General features: G+C 44.5%; 2 protein-coding genes across 2 annotated transcripts; both read right to left on the bottom strand.

Moving 5' to 3' along the window:
• Nucleotides 1–943: 943 nt before the first annotated feature.
• Nucleotides 944–2022, bottom strand: s100a1 (S100 calcium binding protein A1). The gene is made up of 2 exons (XM_056406009.1): nucleotides 1882–2022; nucleotides 944–1248 (listed from the first exon to the last, which is right to left on the bottom strand). Exons 1-2 carry the CDS (start codon nucleotides 2020–2022, stop codon nucleotides 1057–1059), a joined length of 333 nt encoding a protein of 110 aa, XP_056261984.1. The 3' UTR covers nucleotides 944–1056.
• A 1040-nt stretch (nucleotides 2023–3062) lies between these two features.
• On the bottom strand, nucleotides 3063–21429 carry tlr18 (toll-like receptor 18). The gene is made up of 4 exons (XM_056405879.1): nucleotides 21334–21429; nucleotides 6691–7675; nucleotides 5201–6383; nucleotides 3063–5117 (listed from the first exon to the last, which is right to left on the bottom strand). Exons 2-4 carry the CDS (start codon nucleotides 7665–7667, stop codon nucleotides 4671–4673), a joined length of 2607 nt encoding a protein of 868 aa, XP_056261854.1. The 5' UTR covers nucleotides 7668–7675; nucleotides 21334–21429; the 3' UTR covers nucleotides 3063–4670.
• Nucleotides 21430–22089: the final 660 nt, after the last annotated feature.

The raw sequence follows: 22089 nt of genomic DNA on the forward strand, positions 1-22089 counted from the left end.
AGTCCTGTATTACATAAAATGTATATTGTATTACATTTTACAATTTATTCCCCTATTTAAACCAAAATAGGGGAAACGTTTTTCACTTTGAACATTTTGATTTATATTATTCATATTAATGATACTAATGAATAACCTGTACCAAATAATTAAACTAATAATTTGTGATTAACAAAATAACTAAGGATAATTAAATAATCTCCATGTACTCAATTATTTATAATACTTTAGGACATGTCATTCATGTAGTAAAGGAGCCGTTTCATAATTCATTGCGCTGCAGGACGTCGAGGTTCCATATCGAGTTCCCCCAGACTGCATTGTGTCCAATCCGAAAATCCCTCCTTGAGTTGAGTCTGACCTTTGACCTCCGTCACACATCTGCAATTTGAGTCTCGAGGCTGGAAACATGAGTGAGAAATATTTTGAAACATGTATTATTCTTTAAAATCAATAACGGTGACACGAGTCCTTTTGTTCCTGATCGTCCTCTGCGGTGCTGGTTTAGGAGGACCTCCCACTGCAGTACTCCCATCGGCCACTGGGTGGTGGCAGTGAGCTCATGTCTAAAGAGATCAAGCTGTCCAGCTTTTAACCCTCCTGTCGCCTTAGGGTCATTTTGACCCGATTCAATGTTTCACCCTCCTGTTACCTTTATATTTACTAACATATTTTACCCTTTGGGTTCAATTTGACGCCAGCAATTAAAACCTCCAGAAAATTATTAGAATTAATATTGTTTTCCAAGTTTAAGTGTGAGGCACTTTATGTTTGTTTGTTGACTACCGAAAGAACACCGACATTAAACATTGAATGGGGTCAAATTAATCCTAAGGCGACACGAGGGTGTAATATTGATTCGGGTCAAATTGACCCTAAGGCAACACAAGGGTTAAAAGACAAAACATGAGGATGATATTTTTATTGATTGAAGACTCGAAGGACAACAAAAGGTTTGCACCAGGTGATTTCATCATTACAAAGGGGGCGGGGCTTGAGCCTCATCCCTAAAACGCCCGACGTACGCAGGGAATTATCGATTTAAATGTCGTGATGTTAGACTTTCTTGGAGGCGGGCTGCTCCTGGCTCTTCACGCCGCCCACGGCGTGGCAGTCGATGAAGAACTCGTTGCAGGCGACGGTCAGCGCGGCTACCAGGACCACGAACTCCTGGAAGTCCACCTCGCCGTCCTTGTTCTCGTCCAGGTCGGAGAAGATCTTGTCGACCACGCGGGGGTCCTTGCTGGCCTGAACCGGAAGGAGAGGACACATAAATCCAGGTTTGCTAGATGCAGTTCCGATGGCCCCCTGAAGTTCTATCGATTTGAAGGCGCAGGGGATGAGATCCCTCCTGGACCCGTCATGGGCCCCTTTCAGTAGGCCTGGTATCTGCCTGGAGTTTGTCAAAGTTGTACACGTCACAAACACAGTAACAATTATAGTCATGAAATGATTGCACGATTCAAAATCCTTAACATGCTAATTGTTTTCTTGTGTTAGACCTGGTGAAAGAAGCCTTCAGGGTCAGCTGCTGCTACAAGACCCTCAGACAGAAGACCTTCAGACAGACGAGCCTCAGGACTCGAGACACTCAGCCAACATGGTGGAAAAGGGCTCGAGGAAACACTCAAAGTATTTGAATTGGTGTACAACCTGAAAATAAGATCTTTATTAGAACGAGCTCATGTCTACTAGAAGAGGCGTGTCACGACTAGAATAAGGGGTGTGTCATGTGTAGAAGAGGCGTATCACGTCTATACAAGGAGGTGTGTCAAGTTTAAAATAGGGGGCGTGTCACATCTACAAGAAGATATTGCGTAGCACTCATGGACAGGAAGTCGGCCAGCACCCCCTGTGGTATAAGTATTGCGTAACACTCACAGACAGGAAGTCGGCCAGCTCCCCCTGCAGGAGGCTCTTCAGCTCCAGTTTGCTCAGCTTGTACTTGTCTCCTTCTTTCCCGGAGTAGGAGTGGAACACCTCGATGAGGCCCTCCATGGCCTTCTGCAGCTGGGAGTTCATCACGGGGCGTCTGGTTGAACGTCTACGAGGAGCAACAACGTCAACCTTCACGCAGCAGACCCGGGTTCAGGTCAAACACACTTTAGTTATCGATCAGGATTTTAACTATATTATACAAAGTGATGGGTACACGTCACTCTGCTCCAACATGATGGAGGGAACACAGGATCAAAAGAAGAAGCTGCAGCACACATTCACTTATTAAGAAATTAAATAAGCGATAAAGGTCCAAATGAAAGCAGCTGGTTTAAATGTCTGAACTCACACCAGCTGACACCTGAGAGCTGGAGGGGGAGGGGGGGGGGGCCACAAAGGACAGACCTCCTGCAGCGGAACCGGCTCCTCTTGCCCGACCTCACATGAACCCCGTGAACCACGGCTTGGTCTCTGGAGCTTCTCCCATAAATAGTGAATAAACTCCATCACGTCTCCACCTGATTGGCGTTAATCAGCCCGAGCCAATTAAAACCTTTTAAATGCCTAAGCTGGCGTTAATTAGCCGAGCCATGAGAGCGTCGACAACCAGAGAGCAGACAAACAACTCTACCATTAAAACAATTATAATAATATAGATGTTATATTCTGTCAATCTCATCTTCCAGAACATTCTCGCCGGCTTTAGTCTTTAAAGTTAGTTTAAGGACTTGAGTAGAACTCACCTGAAGGCTGAGGGCTGCAGGAGGAAGTGACTCCGGCTCTCACCCCATCACTTTTATGGGCTCCTCTCACCTGCATCTGATAAGCCCCGCCCCCCCCCCCCCCCATATCTGATAAGCCCCGCCCCCTCCAGACAGCTGCAACACCACCTGTGGTTTAGTAACACCGATTATGACCATTTAAACTGTTAAATGTCATCTGGTAAAATATAGAAATAAATTACAACAAAGATGAATAATTCATGAATATATTCATGTAAATGTAAATATCACATTTTATTTAAAACAAATATTATTATTTTTAACACAATCCACTCAATTGCCATATATTGGCTAAAATAACTACATTTAAATGTGTTTACATATGTAAATAATATATATATATATATATATATATATTATATAACAAACCCATTTCTACTTGTTGAAGCTGCATCAGCACTGAGTTAATATACAAAAATAACCAAATTAAGTGGATTGTTAACTCATGGGGTTTTTCCCTTCAAAGAGGAGGCGGCCATTGCAGTCACACACACACAAAGACACACACAAACACTTACACACACACACACACACACACACCATATAAATATATAGGGTGAAACTAAATGGGCATATTGTTCCTCCAATATTAAAATAATTCAATGAACCCAAACTGTTTCCTCGGCGCAGCAGACGACGTTCTCTGTCCACAGGAAGTGGATTTACATCGATATCTCCACCGATATAAAGATACATAAAGGCTTGATGGATATTTGCGTGCCGCTCGTTGGCCCGCTGATGCCAATCAGAAGGTCCTCGTTGGACTCGTCAGATGAAAGTCAACCGTGTGCACGTGTTGTGTTTTTAAGAAAGACTGGCATGACAAGATATTGTTTTTCCAAATTTAACATTTGGCTATTTTATTACCGACGAGCTGAAACTCTTTTCTTTGACCTGACGTGTGGAAGTAGAACCCTCGTCTCTCTTGTGGGAGAACCAAAGGAACGTCTCCAGAGACCCAACGCTGAGACGCTCCATGATGGACACACACACATTCACACACTCATGAAGAAGAAGTACACACATTATTAATGTACACAAGGAATGAGAACCAGGCACATACGATACTTCAAAAAATAAATATAGATAAATAAATATATAGAAAAATAAATATATACAAATATAAATATATGTATTTATTAATATACATACATACATACATGTATAAATTAATATATAGATTTATAAATATATATATATTTTAGAGTCGTAAGTGCAAGTAACATGAATTAATTAACATGAATCGATTAACATAAACTAATTAACATTAATCAATGAACACAAATCAATTAACACCAATCAATTACCATGAACCAATTAACATCAACCAATTAACATGTAAACATTACCATGAACTGATTAATATGAACCATTTAACGTGAGTCATCTAACGTATGCTGCATTGTGTTTGGATAATTGAAATCCTGCTTTCACCAAATCCATAAAGAAAATACTTTAATTGTTAACGGTGTCAGCAGCAGAGTTTTACGCACCTGTAAAAAGTAATTAAAAGAAAGATGTACTGTCGATTAAATAAAGAAGTAATTGTTGGATATGAAAAACTTAGGAATTCTGAATAATATTTGCCAACACTTTTTGGATTGTAGAGTCTAACAAGATGAGCTCTACATGATTATAAAGTGCAATTTTTGATAAGATGTTCACACTAAAAGGGTTTTTCAAAGTAATAAAACGTATTTGCGTACCTAAATGAACTTTTGAAAAATCCCAAAAAATTGGTTGAAACGCGTCAAATCACTGGGGAGTAAACAATCTGCAGCGCGAGTCTCGTCGTGGACACTCGACCTCACGTCTCTCTGAGGGCCGGAGAACCAAACCCTTTCCCCACGGATGTCAGCAGGGTTTTGAGGTCAACCCCAAAGGTCACAAAAGGCCGTCGGGTTTCAGCTGAAGAAATGTCTCAACTTGGTTTTTCTAACTCCTTTTTAGTCAAAACGTAACGGCGGGGATATGTCTCATGTTCGACAGCTCGGTGTTATTCCATTTGATGATCCCATTGTTTGGCTCCACGTTGGTTTCCGCCACGCTCGGCCTCGCAAGCCCCTCCGCGGGGGCCACGATCACGGAGACGCTTCGCTCCGACGGCGTCCTGAGGGCCCTCCTCCCGGTCATCGTCGGCTTGCCCAGGACGCCTCTCAGCTGCGTCCAGAAGAAGGTCTGCTGGCTGACCTCCTGCGGCCACTTCAGGTACGTCTTGTTGCTCATCATCTTCTTCAGCTTGCAGTACTTGCTGGGCAAGGAGCTGGGGTCCAGGGGCTCCTTCACCACCAGGATGACGTCGCTGAAGGTCTTCCCCACCGCCCTCTGCTGGGCGAAGTACAGCTCGTAGTTGCACCACTCGCTGTTGACGAAGTGGTGAGAGAGGATGAAGATCACCTGAGGACGAAGAAAAAGAATCAAAACACGGATCACAATTGCTTTGTAAAGTTGCGTTCTGCTTCTGGCCGATCGGATTCTACCTTCCGACTGCTTTCGATGTTATCAATGATGTTATCGATGATCCATCTTCCCGGCATGAAGTCCCTCTCGTGAATGCACAGATGATAGGAGTTCCCGTTACTCTCCAAGCGAGGCAGGAGCTGGTCCCTCACCCAGTCGGCATCAGAGTGGCTGTACGATATGAAGGCGTGATACGTAAAAGACCCCAGTTCCCCCGCCGCTCCTTCCTTGTGCGCTCTGTACTTGGCCCGGACGATCTGATACGTGGCTTTGGTGTACCACGGGAGGTCAAAAATATAGCACATCAGCATCAAGATCAAGACCGCCACCGCCGTGGTGGCGACTGAGATGCCGATAACTATTCTGACGTCGCAATCCATCGCCCGGGGGCCAAAGCTGGACATGGCCGTGTTGCGCAAGGCCTCCGGGTGGTAACACCTGTAGTTCCAAGGCCAGTCCGTGAGGTTGACCTTCGCTCTGGACACGGTGTACTTGATGAAAGCGTGGAGCTCACAGGTGCAGTGGTAGGGATTGTTCCCCGCCCTCAGCTGAGACAGCCGAGGCATGTCCCGGAAGGACTTCTCGCTGATGATGCCGAACGAATTGCTGTCCAGAGACAGCGACCGCAGCGACGGACTTCGCCACGCCGACGGGATGAACTTGATTTTATTCCCGCTCAGCAGGAGTTCTCTCAGCTCGGTGGCTTTCTCGAAGTACGTCAAGTCCAGCTGGTCCAGTTCGCAGTGGGACAGATCCAAGTGGTGCACCGTGGTGGGCAGACAGCGGAGGGCCTCGCTCACGAGCGGGTTGTGGTGGGCGATGAACCGCGTGATGTTCTCTTGCCAGACGCAGTTCCGACCGGTGAAGGCGGACCCCAGCTTGTTGTGGCTCACATCCAACACCTGCAGCTGCCGGAAGTCTCTCGTCATAGCCGACAAGACCTCCAGGCTGGTCAGTTCGTTGAAGCTCATCTTGAACGTGCGCAGATTCGGCACGGCGTCCTTGTCGTCGCACCGCCTGTTGTAGACGAACGCGTTCTCCAGACGGTTGTTGGAGACGTCCAGAGACGTCTCGCCTTTCATCTCCACCCAGGCGTCGCACGGCACGAAGTTGAAGTACACATGGCGAATGGACAGGTTCTTGACTTTGTTGAACCAGGTGAAGCGCCAGTCGAACCGCAGCACGTCTGGGTTGCTGATGTACCTTCAGGAGACAGAGATGTGGGAAAAGAAAACCTTCAGGTATGTTGCCACATGTGTCTCACTATTGTCATCGCTATTGTTCATATTCTGGTTGCTTCTATGCTTTGTCTATTGGTATTGTTATGTAGTGCTGCCAATGTGCTGTTTACCAAATGGTTAGTTTTATGAATGACATTAGACATGCTTCAGTTCTGGAAACTTCCTGTAGAGGAGCTTTGTGGTCTCATTTCCTGATTTTGTGATTTCCTGGAGGAATTGAAACACTTAATCTACACAACATGCTGTTCACGAAAGGAGAAGATGCTCACCAAAGATCCAACTGATCCAGATTCAGGTCCGTGATGCTGGAACTCGCCCCGCTGTCAACAAACGTGGGCGAACGGGCAAAGTCGATGTACTGAAGCCTCAAGCTGTTGACGGGCGTGACTTGTAGGTTCATCAAGGCCATCCTGAGGAGATTCTCATTGAATTTGCCTCTGTGGAAGACGAGCTGCTGGGCTGTGACCGCTCGCAAATTCCGGAAGAGGTCCTCCTCTTCCAGGTAGTAGGTGAACTCAAAGAGGTTGCGGAATTGGAGCACGCTGAAGGTCTTGTTGGCGAGGTCACGCAGCATGCGAGGGAGGGCGTCCGGCCGCCGGTCCACCGCCATGTCGAAGCCCATCCGCTCAGTCTGGATGACTCGTAGACTTCCGGGCTCGTAAAACCGCAGGTTGTTGGAGCATTTGATTGCGAAAACTTTCAACCTGATGTTCCTCAGGGGCTGAAAGTCCTCTTTCCTCAGACCCTTCACCAGAGGGCCGCCCAGGGACAGAACCTGGAGTTTCACCAGTTTGGAGAAGCCTTCCGCTAAAGTGGCCCGCGGGTACAGGTTGTTGGACATGTGGAGCTCCCTCAGGTTCAGAAGACGAGTCAGAGCCGCGGCAGGAATGTCCTCCAGGGAGTTGTTGAAGACGTCCAGGTGCTCCAGCAGCGCGTTGTTCCTGAAGGCGTCGGCGGCGACGTGCGAGATGTTGTTGTACCGCAGCCGGAGGACGCGAAGCCGGGGGAGGCGGAGGAAGTCGTCGGCGCCGACCGCTCGAAGTGCGTTGGAGGAGAGATCGACGACTTCCAGCGTGGATGGGAGATGTTTCCACGGGACGGCGTCCAGCTGCCGGCCCTGACAGTCTGCAGCGCGGCCGGCGGCGTGGAGGCGGCACGGCCCTCCGGAGGCGACGGACGGCATCGGAGTCGGGGATGTAAGTGCCCCAATAAGGAGGGCACTAAAATGAAGCAATGTCCAAATCATCAGACAGACTTGTAAAAGATAAGAAAAGGAGAGATTACATGTCAGCGTTATATTCTTTAGTCACACAGAAGAAGTTCATTTGATATTGACTCTACTCTTAACGTTAACTTTGTGCCTCTTTTCTATTCGGGTGATCTATATTTCTTTATTTTTCTTTTCTTAATTCCTTCCTCGGTGCCTTTACATACTTGTTCATGGTCTTTTTTATTTTCTTTCTTTCATTTGTGTTTGCTTGTATTCTTTTTTTTCTCCTGCTAACTTGGATATGTTTTTTTTTTTAAAGAGAAAACTTTCACATTGAGAGATGATTTTGTAATTGAGGGGCATCATGCATATGGTTGTGTGTGTGTGTGTGTGTGTGTGTCGATCCATCTGTCTGTCCACAGCTACATTTAAATACTACAGGAAACCATGAGTCCAGCTGACAGCTGCTTCAGTAGCAAACGGCTTCATCCAAAAATAAAACATGATAAAAACGATCCTGAATGAGGCCACATTATTTTTGCCTGTCGTGTCGAAACGAAATGTTACATACTTTCACACTTTTAAAGAAAACGCCCAAAAATCATCGACGAAACCATCGACCAGATCAGCGAGTTCCAATCATTAACCATGAAATCACAAATGTGCCATCGTGGAACAAACAGACTTCACTCTGTACACTCATCACACGGAGAAGATCATCCATATATATACTGTATATATACAGGACTGTCTCAGAAAATTAGAATATTGTGATAAAGTTCTTTATTTTCTGTAATGCAATTAAAAAATCAAAAATGTCATGCATTCTGGATTCATTACAAATCAACTGAAATATTGCAAGCCTTTTATTCTTTTAATATTGCTGATTATGGCTTACAGCTTAAGAAAACTCTAAAATCCTATCTCATAAAATTTTAATATTTCCTCAGACCAAGTAAAAAAAAAGATTTATAACAGCTGAGTGTTTGTCAAGGCTCAGGAAACCCTTGCAGGTGTTTCAAGTTAATTAGACAATTCAAGTGATTTGTTTAATACCCTACTAGTATACTTTTTCATGATATTCTAATATTTAGAGATAGGATATTTGAGTTTTCTTAAACTGTAAGCCATAATCAGCAATAAATCAGAATAAAAGGCTTGCAATATTTCAGTTGATTTGTAATGAATCCAGAATGCATGACATTTTTGTTTTTTTAATTGCATTACAGAAAATAAAGAACTTTATCACAATATTCTAATTTTCTGAGACAGTCCTGTATATATATATATGTATATTTTTGTTTTATTGTTTATTTATAATTGTATTTATTTTTGTTTGATTGAATTTTATAAATAAATATATATATATATTTTTTTAAATATATATATGTATACACATTTGAAAAATCATATATATATATATAAATATATATATTGTTGGAGCTATTTAATTTGACATTTGTATTTAGGTTTTATTGTAAAGTAATATTGATTGTTTATTGCTTATTTAGGTTATATTTTTATATGTTAGTTGTTTCTTATGATAGTTGTAGTTTAGTTTAATATATTTAGTTTTAGGTTCACTGATTGGGTAACACTGGGCACCTGTGGTTATATGTAGAGGTGGATAGGCATAGGACCAGCATGCACCAGGGTGGCCAAAGTTTTTTTTTACCACAGCACAGGGAAGTGTCAACATTTAGTTTGTTCTTTTTTTGTTGGTTTAAGAAATAAATTATCAGAATACTAACAGGCGGAAATGGACAGTACTTTCTTTCGCATGCGTCAACACCAAAACCCACGGTGCATCAGTGGCGGTTTGATTTATCATTTTGTTTGATTACGGACGACAAATGGCCACTACATATATATATTTTAATATATATATATATATATGTATACACATATGAATATAATTAAATATATATATTTTTTTAAAAATCATATATATATATATATATATATATATATAAGACAATATATATATAAATAATACTTGATCACCACACAGCAGCCTCAGGACTAACCCGCTCTAGACCAGTTCCCTCTAGTCTGTTGATTCCCCTCTGGTCTTTTAGAGTGAGGCCTCATGCCGTGGCGTGCTCTACCCACGCCGCGCTCTACCCACGCCGTGCTCTACCCACGCCGCGCTCTACCCACGCCGTGCTCTACACACGCCGTGCTCTACCCACGCCGTGCTCTACCCACGCCACGCTCTACCCACGCCGTGCTCTACCCACGCCGCGCTCTACCCACGCCGCGCTCTACCCACGCCACGCTCTACCGTCTTCCAGCAGAATAAACCACAGCGTGTGTGTGTGTGTGTGTGTGTGTGTGTAGGTGTGTGTGTGTGTGTGTGTGTGTGTGTGTGTGTGTGTGTGTGTGTGTGTGTGTGTGTGCATGAGGGGGGGTCAATAAAGGTAATTAAATGTTGGCTTGATTCTCGGTGCAGATTGCAGTGACTTTAGTGCGAGCTGCTTTTCCATTGTTGATCAACGCCGGAGCGCCAAGGGAACGAGATTAATGAGTTATTGATTATTGATTGTTATCCTTTGATATGCAGGTATAGGTCACAGCTCCTCCTGATGACTGGAGGTGGAAACAAATTCAATAAAATACAAAATTGCACCAATGGACCAAGATTAATGAGTTATTGATTATTGGCCTTTTGATACGCTGCCGTCCTCTGGGTCGGTGCTCGTTGTCCAGACCACATGGACGGCTAGTCCCCAGACCACATGGACGACTGGTCCCCAGACCACATGGACGGCTAGTCCCCAGACCACATGGACGACAAACACACATGAAAGAGCAGTCTGCGTTCCAGTAAACTCTGGGTCGTCGTGAGGCACATTTTTTCCAGCTGCTCCTGAACGCATCATCTCACTCTTCCGGTAAGCTCTTGTTGCCAGCTCAACAGCGAGCATGACTTCTTCTTCTCTCCCTCCCGCTCCCTCTTGCTCAGTGTGTCTCATGTATAGTTATCCCCCTGCCTCCCTTAATGATAACGATACATGCAACAAGTGTAGTTTATTTGCAGGTTGGAGGCAGGTCTAAGTGGGTTAGATGCACGGCTCCGCGCTATCGAAGCTCAGACAGCTATGCTAGTTAGCCCGCCCTCTCCCGTAGCCGGCGCGGAGCTACAGTCAGCTGTTAGCTGTTCTCCGGTGGTGCCCGATCAGCCGGGATCGTGGGTAACTGTTCGCAGGAGTAGTAAGTCTACACAGAAGCCCGCTGTGCACCAACCACTTCACGTCTCCAACCAGTTTTCCCTGCTCAGCGACACACCCGCTGAGGAACACACCCTGGTTATCGGGAGCTCTATAGTCAGGAACGTGAAAATAGCGGCCGCGGACTAGAGTCGTGTGCCTCCCGGGGACCAGAGCGGGCGGCGTGGAGTCTTGTTTGAAGCTGCTGGCTAAGGATAAGCGGAGATACAGTCAGATTGTAATACACGCCGGTGGTAATGACGCCCGAGCCCGTCGGTCGGAAGTCACTAAAATTAATGTGGAATCGGTGTGTGCTTATGCCAAGACGTTGTCGGACACCGTAATTTTCTCTGGCCCTCTCCCAAATTTGCAGACAGACGAATTGTTTAGCCGAATGTCGTCTTTCAACCGCTGGCTGTCGAGGTGGTGCCCAGCGAATAATGTGGGCTACGTAGACAACTGGAAGACTTTCTGGGGAAAGCCTGATCTGATGAGGAGAGACGGCATCCATCCCACGTTGGACGGAGCGCGTCTCATTTCTGCGAATATGACCAAGTTGATCACCGTATCCATGACAACCCAGGGTTCAGATCAGGAACCGGGAGCAGAGTTGTAGTTTAACACCCTTCTCTGCTCTTCCATTCGAGCAGTTACCCACCTATGACTCTAGAGTAGAGACTGTGTCTGTCCCACGGCCACTTCAATTAAATAAATCAAAAGTAAGCAGAAGAGGAGTCGTACACAATAACCTTATACAAGTTAACACAATTATTTCAGCAATGCAACAAAATAGGTCTATTAAATGTGGTCTCCTAAATATTCGATCTCTGTCATCTAAAGCTGTGTTACTAAATGATTTAATATCAGATAATCACATTGATTTACGTTGTCTAACTGAAACCTGGCTGAGCCATGAAGAATATGTCTGCCTGAATGAATCGACTCCTCCAAGTCATATTAATACTCACATTCCTCGAGGCACCGGTCGAGGAGGTGGAGTAGCAGCCATCTTTGAATCGAGCCTATTAATTAATCCTCAACCTAAATTACACTACACCTCATTTGAAAGCCTTGTTCTTAGTCTTTCACATCCAACCTGGAAAACACTACAGCCAATTCTATTTGTGATTCTGTACCGGCCACCAGGTCCATATTCAGAGTTTATATCTGAATTCTCAGAATTTATATCAAGTTTGGTTCTTAAAACCGATAAAGTTATTATTGTTGGAGATTTTAATATCCATGTGGATGTTGATAATGATTGCCTTAGTGCTGCATTCATCTCCTTGTTGGACTCGATTGGCTTCTGTCAGAGAGTACAGAAACCCACTCACAGCTTTGGCCACACGCTTGATCTTGTTCTTACTTATGGCGTTGACATTGAGCATTTGAACGTCTTCCCACAGAATCCTCTTCTGTCAGACCACAACCTCATAACTTTTGAATTTATACTACCGGAGTGTACTCCGTTAGTCAAAAGTTTCTACACCAGATGTCTAACTGACAGTGCTGTAGCTAAATTTAAAGAAGCGATTCCTTCTGTATTTGATTCGATACCACGTCTCAATATAACAGAGGACTCCTGGTCTAACTTTAGTCTGTCCCAGATTGATCATCTTGTTGACAGTGCCACAGGCTCTCTGAGAATGACACTGGACTCGATAGCCCCTCTGAAGAAGAAGACAGTGAAGAAAAGGGGGTTTGCCCCCTGGTATAACCCTCAGACCCGCAAACTGAAGCAAACGTCACGAAAGCTTGAACGCATATGGCGTTCAACTAATCTCGAAGAATCCCGCTTAGTTTGGCGAGATAGTCTTAAAACATATAAGAAGGCCCTCCGTAATGCCAGAGCAGCCTATTACTCATCAGTAATAGAAAAAAATAAAAACAACCCCAGGTTTCTCTTTAGCACTGTAGCCAGGCTGACAGAGAGTCACAGCTCTGTGGAGCCGAGCATTCCTATAAACCTCAGTGGTAATGACTTTATGAACTTCTTTAATGAAAAGATTTTAACTATTAGGGACAAGATTAATATTCTCTTGCCCATAACCTGTGCCAATCTGTCCTCAAGTGGAATGGCCTTGGAAACCGCTGTATGCCCTGGTGTATATTTGGAGGGCTTTTCTCCCATCAACCGTGACCAATTATCTTCAACGGTTTCTACTTCGAACACATCTACCTGTCTCTTGGACCCCATCCCGACGAGGCTGCTTAAAGACGTTTTGCCTTTAATTGGCGGCTCTCTATTAGATATTATCAATGTGTCTCTGCTAACAGGCCACGTACCACACTCCTTCAAGGTGGCTGTTATTAAACCTCTCCTGAAGAAGCCCACTCTGGATCCAGAGGTATTGGCTAACTACAGACCGATCTCTAACCTCCCCTTCCTCTCCAAGATCCTTGAGAAAGTGGTCGCAAATCAGTTGTGCGACTTTCTACATCATAATAGTTTATTTGAGAAATTTCAATCAGGATTTAGAAAACACCACAGCACCGAGACGGCACTGGTGAAAATTACAAATGACCTCTTAATGGCAGCAGATAAAGGACTCCTCTCTGTCCTGGTCTTGTTAGACCTTAGTGCTGCATTCGACACCATTGACCATGACATCCTGTTACAGAGACTGGAGCAGTCGATTGGCATTTCAGGCACGGCACTAATTTGGTTTAAATCCTATTTATCAGATCGATCTCAATTTGTATTTGTAAACGATGACGCCTCGATAACCACCAACGTTAATCACGGAGTTCCACAAGGTTCTGTGCTTGGACCAATTTTATTTACCTTATACATGCTTCCTTTGGGCAATATTATCAGGAAACACTCCATAAACTTTCATTGTTATGCAGATGATACTCAACTATATTTATCGATAAAACCAGAGGAGAGCAACCAACTCCGTAAAATGCAAGCATGTCTTAAAGACATAAAAACATGGATGACCTGCAACTTCTTGATGTTAAACTCAGACAAAACCGAAGTAATTTTAATCGGCCCTGAGCACCTCAGAGATCAATTATCTGGTGATGTGGATTCTGTAGACGGCATTGCCCTAGCATCCAACACCACTGTAAAGAATCTTGGCGTTATCTTTGATCGGGACTTGTCCTTTAACTCCCACGTAAAGCAAATCTCAAGGACTGCATTCTTTCATCTACGTAATATTTCAAAAATCAGGCACATCTTGTCTCAAAAAGATGCAGAAAAATTGGTTCACGCGTTCGTTACTTCGAGACTGGATTACTGCAACTCCTTATTATCAGGCTGCTCTAATAAGTCTCTTAGGTCCCTCCAGTTGATCCAGAATGCTGCAGCTCGTATTCTCACTAAAACTAAGAAAAGAGATCACATTACTCCTGCACTAGCTGCTCTGCACTGGCTCCCCGTAAAATCAAGAATCACTTTTAAAATTCTTCTCTTAACCTACAAAGCCTTGATTGGTGATGCACCATCATATCTTAAGGAGCTTGTAGTACCATATTGCCCCACTAGAGAGCTACTTGTAGTTCCTAGAGACACAGTCACCTCATTTAAGAGTAGACTTAAGACTTTCCTCTTTGACAGAGCTTATAGTTAGGGCTAAATCAGGTTTGCCCTGGTCCAGCCCCTGGATATGCTGCTATAGGCTTATAGCTGCCGGGGGACGTTTTAGGATGCACTGAGTACGTATCTCCTCTTTTTCTCTCCTTAAGGATGAATTTTCATCTCTCAATCACACGTTACTAACTCTGCTTTCTCCCCGGAGTCCTTTTGACTTCACGTCTCATGGGGTCATCGGACTCTATGAGACGGCATAGATCCTATCTGCCTGATGGATCATTGAGGTCTGGGTCGTGGAATTCCTGCTCCTGACTACGCCACTGTCCTGTTGAGACTCCGCCCACTGTTGAGACTCCGCCCCCTCCTCCCCACCGCCATCTGCCTGATGGATCGTGGAGGTCTCCATCGTGGAATATGCCTACTATGAACTATTCATACACTCTGTCATATTCATTGAATGTATTTTAACTCTAAATCTGTCCTTCTGGTCACATGACATCTATTGTTCTGTCCATCCTGGAGAGGGATCCTCCTCTGTTGCTCTCCTGCAGGTTTCTTCCCTTTTTTTCCCCCTGAAGGGTTATTTGGGAGTTTTTCCTGGTCCGATGTGAGGTTTTGGGGCAGGGATGTCTATGTGTACAGATTGTAAAGCACTCCGAGACAAATTTGTAATTTGTGAAATTGGGCTATACAAATAAACTGAATTGAATTGAATTGAATTGGTCCCCAGACCACATGGACGGCTAGTCCCCAGACCACATGGACGGCTGGTCCCCAGACCACATGGACGGCTGGTCCCCAGACCACATGGACGGCTAGTCCCCAGACCACATGGACGGCTGGTCCCCAGACCACATGGACGGCTGGTCCCCAGACCACATGGACAACTGGTCCTCAGACCACATGGACGGCTAGTCCCCAGACCACATGGACGGCTAGTCCCCAGACCACATGGACGGCTAGTCCCCAGACCACATGGACGGCTAGTCCCCAGACCACATGGACGGCTGGTCCCCAGACCACATGGACGGCTAGTCCGCAGACCACATGGACGGCTGGTCCCCAGACCACATGGACGGCTAGTCCCCAGACCACATGGACGGCTGGTCCCCAGACCACATGGACGGCTAGTCCCCAGACCACATGGACGGCTAGTCCCCAGACCACATGGACGGCTGGTCCCCAGACCACATGGACGGCTAGTCCGCAGACCACATGGACGACTGGTCCTCAGACCACATGGACGACTGGTCCCCAGACCACATGGACGGCTGGTCCCCAGACCACATGGACGGCTGGTCCCCAGACCACATGGACGACTGGTCCTCAGACCACATGGACGGCTAGTCCCCAGACCACATGGACGGCTAGTCCTCAGACCACATGGACGGCTGGTCCCCAGACCACATGGACGGCTGGTCCCCAGACCACATGGACGGCTAGTCCCCAGACCACATGGACGGCTAGTCCTCAGACCACATGGACGGCTGGTCCCCAGCTGGTCCTCAGACCACATGGACGGCTGGTCCCCAGCTGGTCCTCAGACCACATGGACCGCTGGAGCTTTATAATCCTTCATTATCGTCAGGAGTCTCAGAGATGACGAAAATTAAGTTTTAGGGTGTTGACTGTTGATGGAAACTTAGACATTTATACATGTTTAGGGATGTGGCCTATAGAGGCTCGGGGGGGGGGGGGGGGGGTATGTTAAGAGATGTAGTGATTAATGAGAAGAAGAAGAAGAAGAAGAAGAAGAAGAAGAAGAAGAAGAAGAAGAAGAAGAAGAAGAAGAAGAAGAAGAAGAAGAAGAAGAAGAAGATGTTTGTTATCAAGGAAATGGATTTACATAAAGAGTCAAACTCTATTCTCTGACGTCAACTTTCCCGTCAGAGTTTATTGATAATCTACTGCTTCCTCCTCTCCCCCCTCCCTCTCTCTGTTAAAGGAATGTGCACTAACCATGCGGCCCGTCAGCTTGACGGTTTGAATGCAGATGTTATTGTAGACGCCGTCATGACGTCACGCTCAGTGAACACAGCGGCGCATTGTCCGGAGCGACACCTGATCCACCTGCGCCGCTCCGCGGGACGAGCTCAGCAGGAAGAGAGCGAGACACATGACGTCATCGTCTGAAACGGTGCAATCAAGGCCTTAAATGTTGTGGAAAGACCTGTCAAACCAGAATGTGGACTCTTGATGGACAGGTTGCTGAAAAACACCTTTGTTTTCCTCCACGCGTGCTGATTCCTACATTACCCACAATGCAACAGCACCACAGACAGAGGGTCGGGTGTGTTACACTTCGGCCCCCCAGAAAGAGAGCTGGACATGTATTCATGTGTTCATGTGTTCATGTGTTCATGTGTTCATGTATTCATGTGTTCATTTGTTCATTTGTTCATGTGTTCATGTGTTCATGAGTTCATGTGTTCATGTGTTCATGTATTCATGTGTTCATGAGTTCATTTGTTCATGTGTTCATGAGTTCATGTGTTCATGAGTTAATGTGTTCATGAGTTCATTTGTTCATGTGTTCATGTATTCATGTGTTCATGTGTTCATGAGTTCATTTGTTCATGTGTTCATGTATTCATGTGTTCATGTATTCATGTGTTCATGTATTCATGTGTTCATGTGTTCATGAGTTCATGTGTTCATGAGTTAATGTGTTCATGTATTCATGTGTTCATGAGTTCATGTGTTCATGAGTTCATGTGTTCATGTGTTCATGTATTCATGTGTTCATGTGTTCATGTGTTCATGTATTCATGTGTTCATTTGTTCATGTGGTCATGAGTTCATTTGTTCATGTGTTCATTTGTTCATGAGTTCATGTGTTCATGTATTCATGAGTTCATTTGTTCATGTGTTCATGTGTTCATGAGTTCATTTGTTCATGTATTAATGTGTTCATTTGTTCATGTGTTCATTTGTTCATGTGTTCATGTGTTCATGTATTCATGTGTTCATTTGTTCATGTGTTCATTTGTTCATGAGTTCATGTGTTCATGTATTCATGTGTTCATTTGTTCATGTGTTGATGTATTCATGTGTTCATTTGTTCATGTGTTCATGTATTCATGTGTTCATGTGTTCATGTATTCATGTGTTCATGAGTTCATGTGTTCATGTGTTCATGTATTCATGTGTTCATGTATTCATGTGTTCATTTGTTCATGTGTTCATTTGTTCATGAGTTCATGTGTTCATGTATTCATGTGTTCATTTGTTCATGTGTTCATGTATTCATGTGTTCATTTGTTCATGAGTTCATGTGTTCATGTGTTCATGTATTCTTGAGTTCATTTGTTCATGTGTTCATGTGTTCATGAGTTCATTTGTTGATGTATTCATGTGTTCATTTGTTCATGTGTTCATGTATTCATGTGTTCATTTGTTCATGTATTCATGTGTTCATTTGTTCATGTATTCATGTGTTCATGTGTTCATTTGTTCATGTGTTCATGTGTTCATTTGTTCATGTATTCATGTGTTCATGTATTCATTTGTTCATGTATTCATGTGTTCATTTGTTCATGTGTTCATGTGTTCATGTATTTATGTGTTCATGTATTCATGTGTTCATGAGTTCATGTGTTCATGTGTTCATGAGTTCATGTATTCATGTGTTCATTTGTTCATGTGTTCATTTGTTCATGTGTTCATGTATTCATGTGTCCATTTGTTCATGTATTCATGTGTTCATGTATTCATGTGTTCATGTATTCATGTATTCATGTGTTCATGTATTCATGTGTTCATGAGTTCATGTGTTCATGAGTTCATGTGTTCATGTGTTCATGTGTTCATGTGTTCATGAGTTCATGTGTTCATGTATTCATGTGTTCATGTATTCATGTGTTCATGTGTTCATGTATTCTTGTGTTCATGTATTCATGTGTTCATTTGTTCATGTGTTCATGTGTTCATGAGTTCATGTGTTCATGTGTTCATGTGTTCATGAGTTCATGTGTTCATGTGTTCATGTGTTCATGAGTTCATGTATTCATGTGTTCATGTATTCATGTGTTCATTTGTTCATGTGTTCATGTATTCATGTATTCATGTGTTCATTTGTTCATGTATTCATGTGTTCATGAGTTCATGTGTTCATGAGTTCATGTGTTCATGTGTTCATGAGTTCGTGTGTTCATGTGTTCATTTGTTCATGTGTTCATGTGTTCATGTATTCATGTGTTCATGAGTTCATGTGTTCATGTGTTCATGTGTTCATGTGTTCATGTATTCATGTATTCGTGTGTTCATGAGTTCATGTATTCATGTGTTCATGTGTTCATTTGTTCATGTGTTCATGAGTTCATGTGTTCATGTGTTCATGTGTTCATGTATTCATTTGTTCATGAGTTCATGTGTTCATTTGTTCATGTATTCATGTGTTCATGAGTTCATGTGTTCATGTATTCATGTGTTCATGTGTTCATGTATTCATGTGTTCATGTATTCATGTGTTCATGAGTTCATGTATTCATGTGTTCATGTATTCATGTGTTCATGTGTTCATGTATTCATGGGTTCATGTGTTCATGTATTCATGGGTTCATGTGTTCATGTGTTCATGTGTTCATGTATTCATGTGTTCATGTGTTCATGTGTTCATGTGTTCATGTGTTCCTGTGTTCATGTGTTCATGTGTTCATGTGTTCATGTGTTCATATGTTCATGTGTTCATGTATTCATGTGTTCATTTGTTCATGTGTTCATTTGTTCATGTGTTCATGTGTTCATGTATTCATGTGTTCATGAGTTCATGTGTTCATGTATTCATGTGTTCATGTGTTCATATGTTCTTAACTTGTGAACATTCGGCACCCAAGTTTGCTTCCTACACACAGACAAACCTATGGGTGTCACCTATGTGTGTGTGTGACCTTTGTAAGGTTCTCCATTAGAGGTGAAGAACGTGACCTTTTTAAGGTTCTCCATCAGAGATGTAGAACGTGACCTTTTTAAGGTTCTCCGTCAGAGATATAGAACATGAAGGTTTGAACATCCTTCTGAAACTCTTAACTTCTAAATAAACATGAAATAGACGTGAGGAGAAGTTGAGCTGAGTGCTCCTCGTGTCGTGTGAGCCATCACAGGGGGGCGATGCCGGTGATGGCTCATGGGCAGAGGAGGTGATCAGACCATGTTATGATATTATGATTAACATTACACAACCGCACTGTAAAAACACTTTGCTTCTAACTAAATCTTTCTGTGTTTTGAATGCAGAAGCTTACATTGTTAAAGTGGTCGCTACATGCCAGCTAATTCCAGATAAACAACACACTATTTACCTCTCAATGTAGTCAAGTGAAAGTAGAATGTGTAAGAAAAGACAGTAAAGTAAGTAAAGTTTACTAACTCTAACTCTAAATTATGCTTCAGTACAGTAAATCTACTGATCATACTTTTCAAGATTCAAGATTCAAGATGTTTTATTTGTCACATACACACACAGGGTGTGCAGTGAAATGAAAGTGGCAATGCTCAGCAGGAATGTGCAAGGGCAACAAGTACACACTATTTACAATAAAAAACAACACAATATTTACAGTAAGTGTGTGTGTGTGTGTGTGTGTGTGTGTGTGTGTGTGTGTGTGTGTGTGTGTGTGTGTGTGTGTGTGTGTGTGTGTGCCTAAGAGGGGCAGTTGTGTGGGTCTATGTGGGGGTCCTGGTGAGGTCGGAGTTCACAGTCCTGATGGCCTGAGGAAAGAAACTCCGTCTCAGTCTCTCTGTTCTTGCAGCGTGACTACGGAGGCGCCTGCCTGACCGCAGCAGCTGCCCTTCCTCCATGGACCCGCTGCAGTTTGCTTATCGCCCAAACAGATCCACAGATGATGCTGTCTCCCAGGTACTGCACACCACACTCTCTCATCTGGACAGCCAGAGGGGGGGCTATGTGAGACTGCTGTTCATTGATTATAGTTCAGCTTTCAACACCATAGTCCCCTCCAGACTGGCCGGCAAGCTGATTGAGCTGGGACTGAACACCCCCCTGTGTGCTTGGATCCTGGACTTCCTGACCGCCAGGCCACAGGTGGTCAGGGTGGGCAGACACACCTCAAATCCCTCACCCTGAACACAGGATCCCCCAGGGTTGCGTCCTCAGCCCCTACTGTACTCCCTGTACACACATGACTGTGTGGCCAGGTTCAGCTCAACACCATCATCAAGTTTGCGGATGACACAGTGGTGGTGGGCCTGATCTCCGACAACGACGAGAAGGCCTACCTGGAGGAAGTTGCTGATCTGTCACTCTGGTGCCAGGACAACAGCCTCATCATGAATGTCACCAAAACTAAGGAGCTGATTGTGGACTTTAGGAGGGCACAACAACAGAGGACGTACTCACCACTGGGGATTAACGGGACTACTGTGGAGAGGGTGAGCGGGTATAAATACCTGGGAGTCCACATCACCGAGGATCTGACATGGTCAACAAACACAGACACTCTGGTGAGAAAGGCAAGGCAGCGCCTCTACCACCTCAGGCAGCTGAGGAAATTTAAAGTTTCCCAGAGGATCCTTCAGTCCTTGTTGACATTTAGTCGTACGTTGTATTTTACGACGTGCTAGAAGTAGTTTTTCCCTTTTCACGGTAGCGATAACCTCCGATAACGCTCTATTCAATCGGCTGATAACGAATGGGCGGGTCCTATGTGACAGGCTTCTGGTGGGCGATGACTCAGTGATGATTGATGGGTGACAGATTCAATACCTCTGTTGACACAGTGCCAGCTTGTGTTTATTTAACCATCGTAAAACTCCAGAGCTCAACCTTTGACTCTCCAAATGAAATGAAATACATTTTATAATCCACTGAAATCCGTCCTCTAAACGTTACGAACGCAGCGCGTTGTAAACCGAAAACAACTCGGCGGAAACATTTTGTATATTAAGAGTCAAAACAACAACTTTTAAACAACATAAATCCAACTCCACTCACCTGGATAGGAGACGGCGCAGGTGAAGAAGTGTCGTGAAAAACAACCGGTGAGAAGTGACTCAAGTCTGGAGGCGACTCTCACAGCCGGCTATTTTGGTTTTTCCTCTCTCTCTCTCTCTCTCTCTCTCTCTCTCTCTCTCTTTCTCTCAGCCTTTCATTAATCGGTGTGTGTGTGTGTGTGTGAGTGTATTGCTCAGGAATGTGTCGGAAAGATTTTTTCACGAGCCTGGTTGACATCATCGGGTCATTAGAGAGACGCATCGTGTCTTCTGGGAACCTTTCTGAGATACGGGCGTCTGCAATAGACCAAATGAAGTGCGACGGGAGTTGATTCATGGTGCTGGAAGTATAAACATTAGCAATCTGTCTGACGGGGGGGGGGGGGGGGGCGATGACTTCTGGATGGAACCGGAACATCAACCGGATGACGGAAAAACAACATGCAATAATAAGTGTTGCTGCCTTTGTCATGTTCACGGAGCCCATCGGCCCACGCCACACCTCCACGCGGGCTTTGAGCTTTTCTTATCCTCGTAAAGATCTGGCAGGTATTCTACACGCGTAGAGACGATGAATCCGTTGGACCGGCCGACCCAGAACACCGGATGTCTGGTACCCGTTTTAAAGGACGTGTCGCAAGACCCGAGAAACACGAAGGTCTTCAGGATCTTCGGCGCGTCGAGGGAACACGTCGCATCTCGTCGGCTGAGCGGACGGATGAGCCTTCATCTCAGACCGCAGTGTTGGGTCTAGCGT

Source organism: Pseudoliparis swirei, chromosome 22, assembly GCF_029220125.1.
Source record: "Pseudoliparis swirei isolate HS2019 ecotype Mariana Trench chromosome 22, NWPU_hadal_v1, whole genome shotgun sequence".
Lineage (NCBI taxonomy): Eukaryota > Metazoa > Chordata > Actinopteri > Perciformes > Liparidae > Pseudoliparis > Pseudoliparis swirei.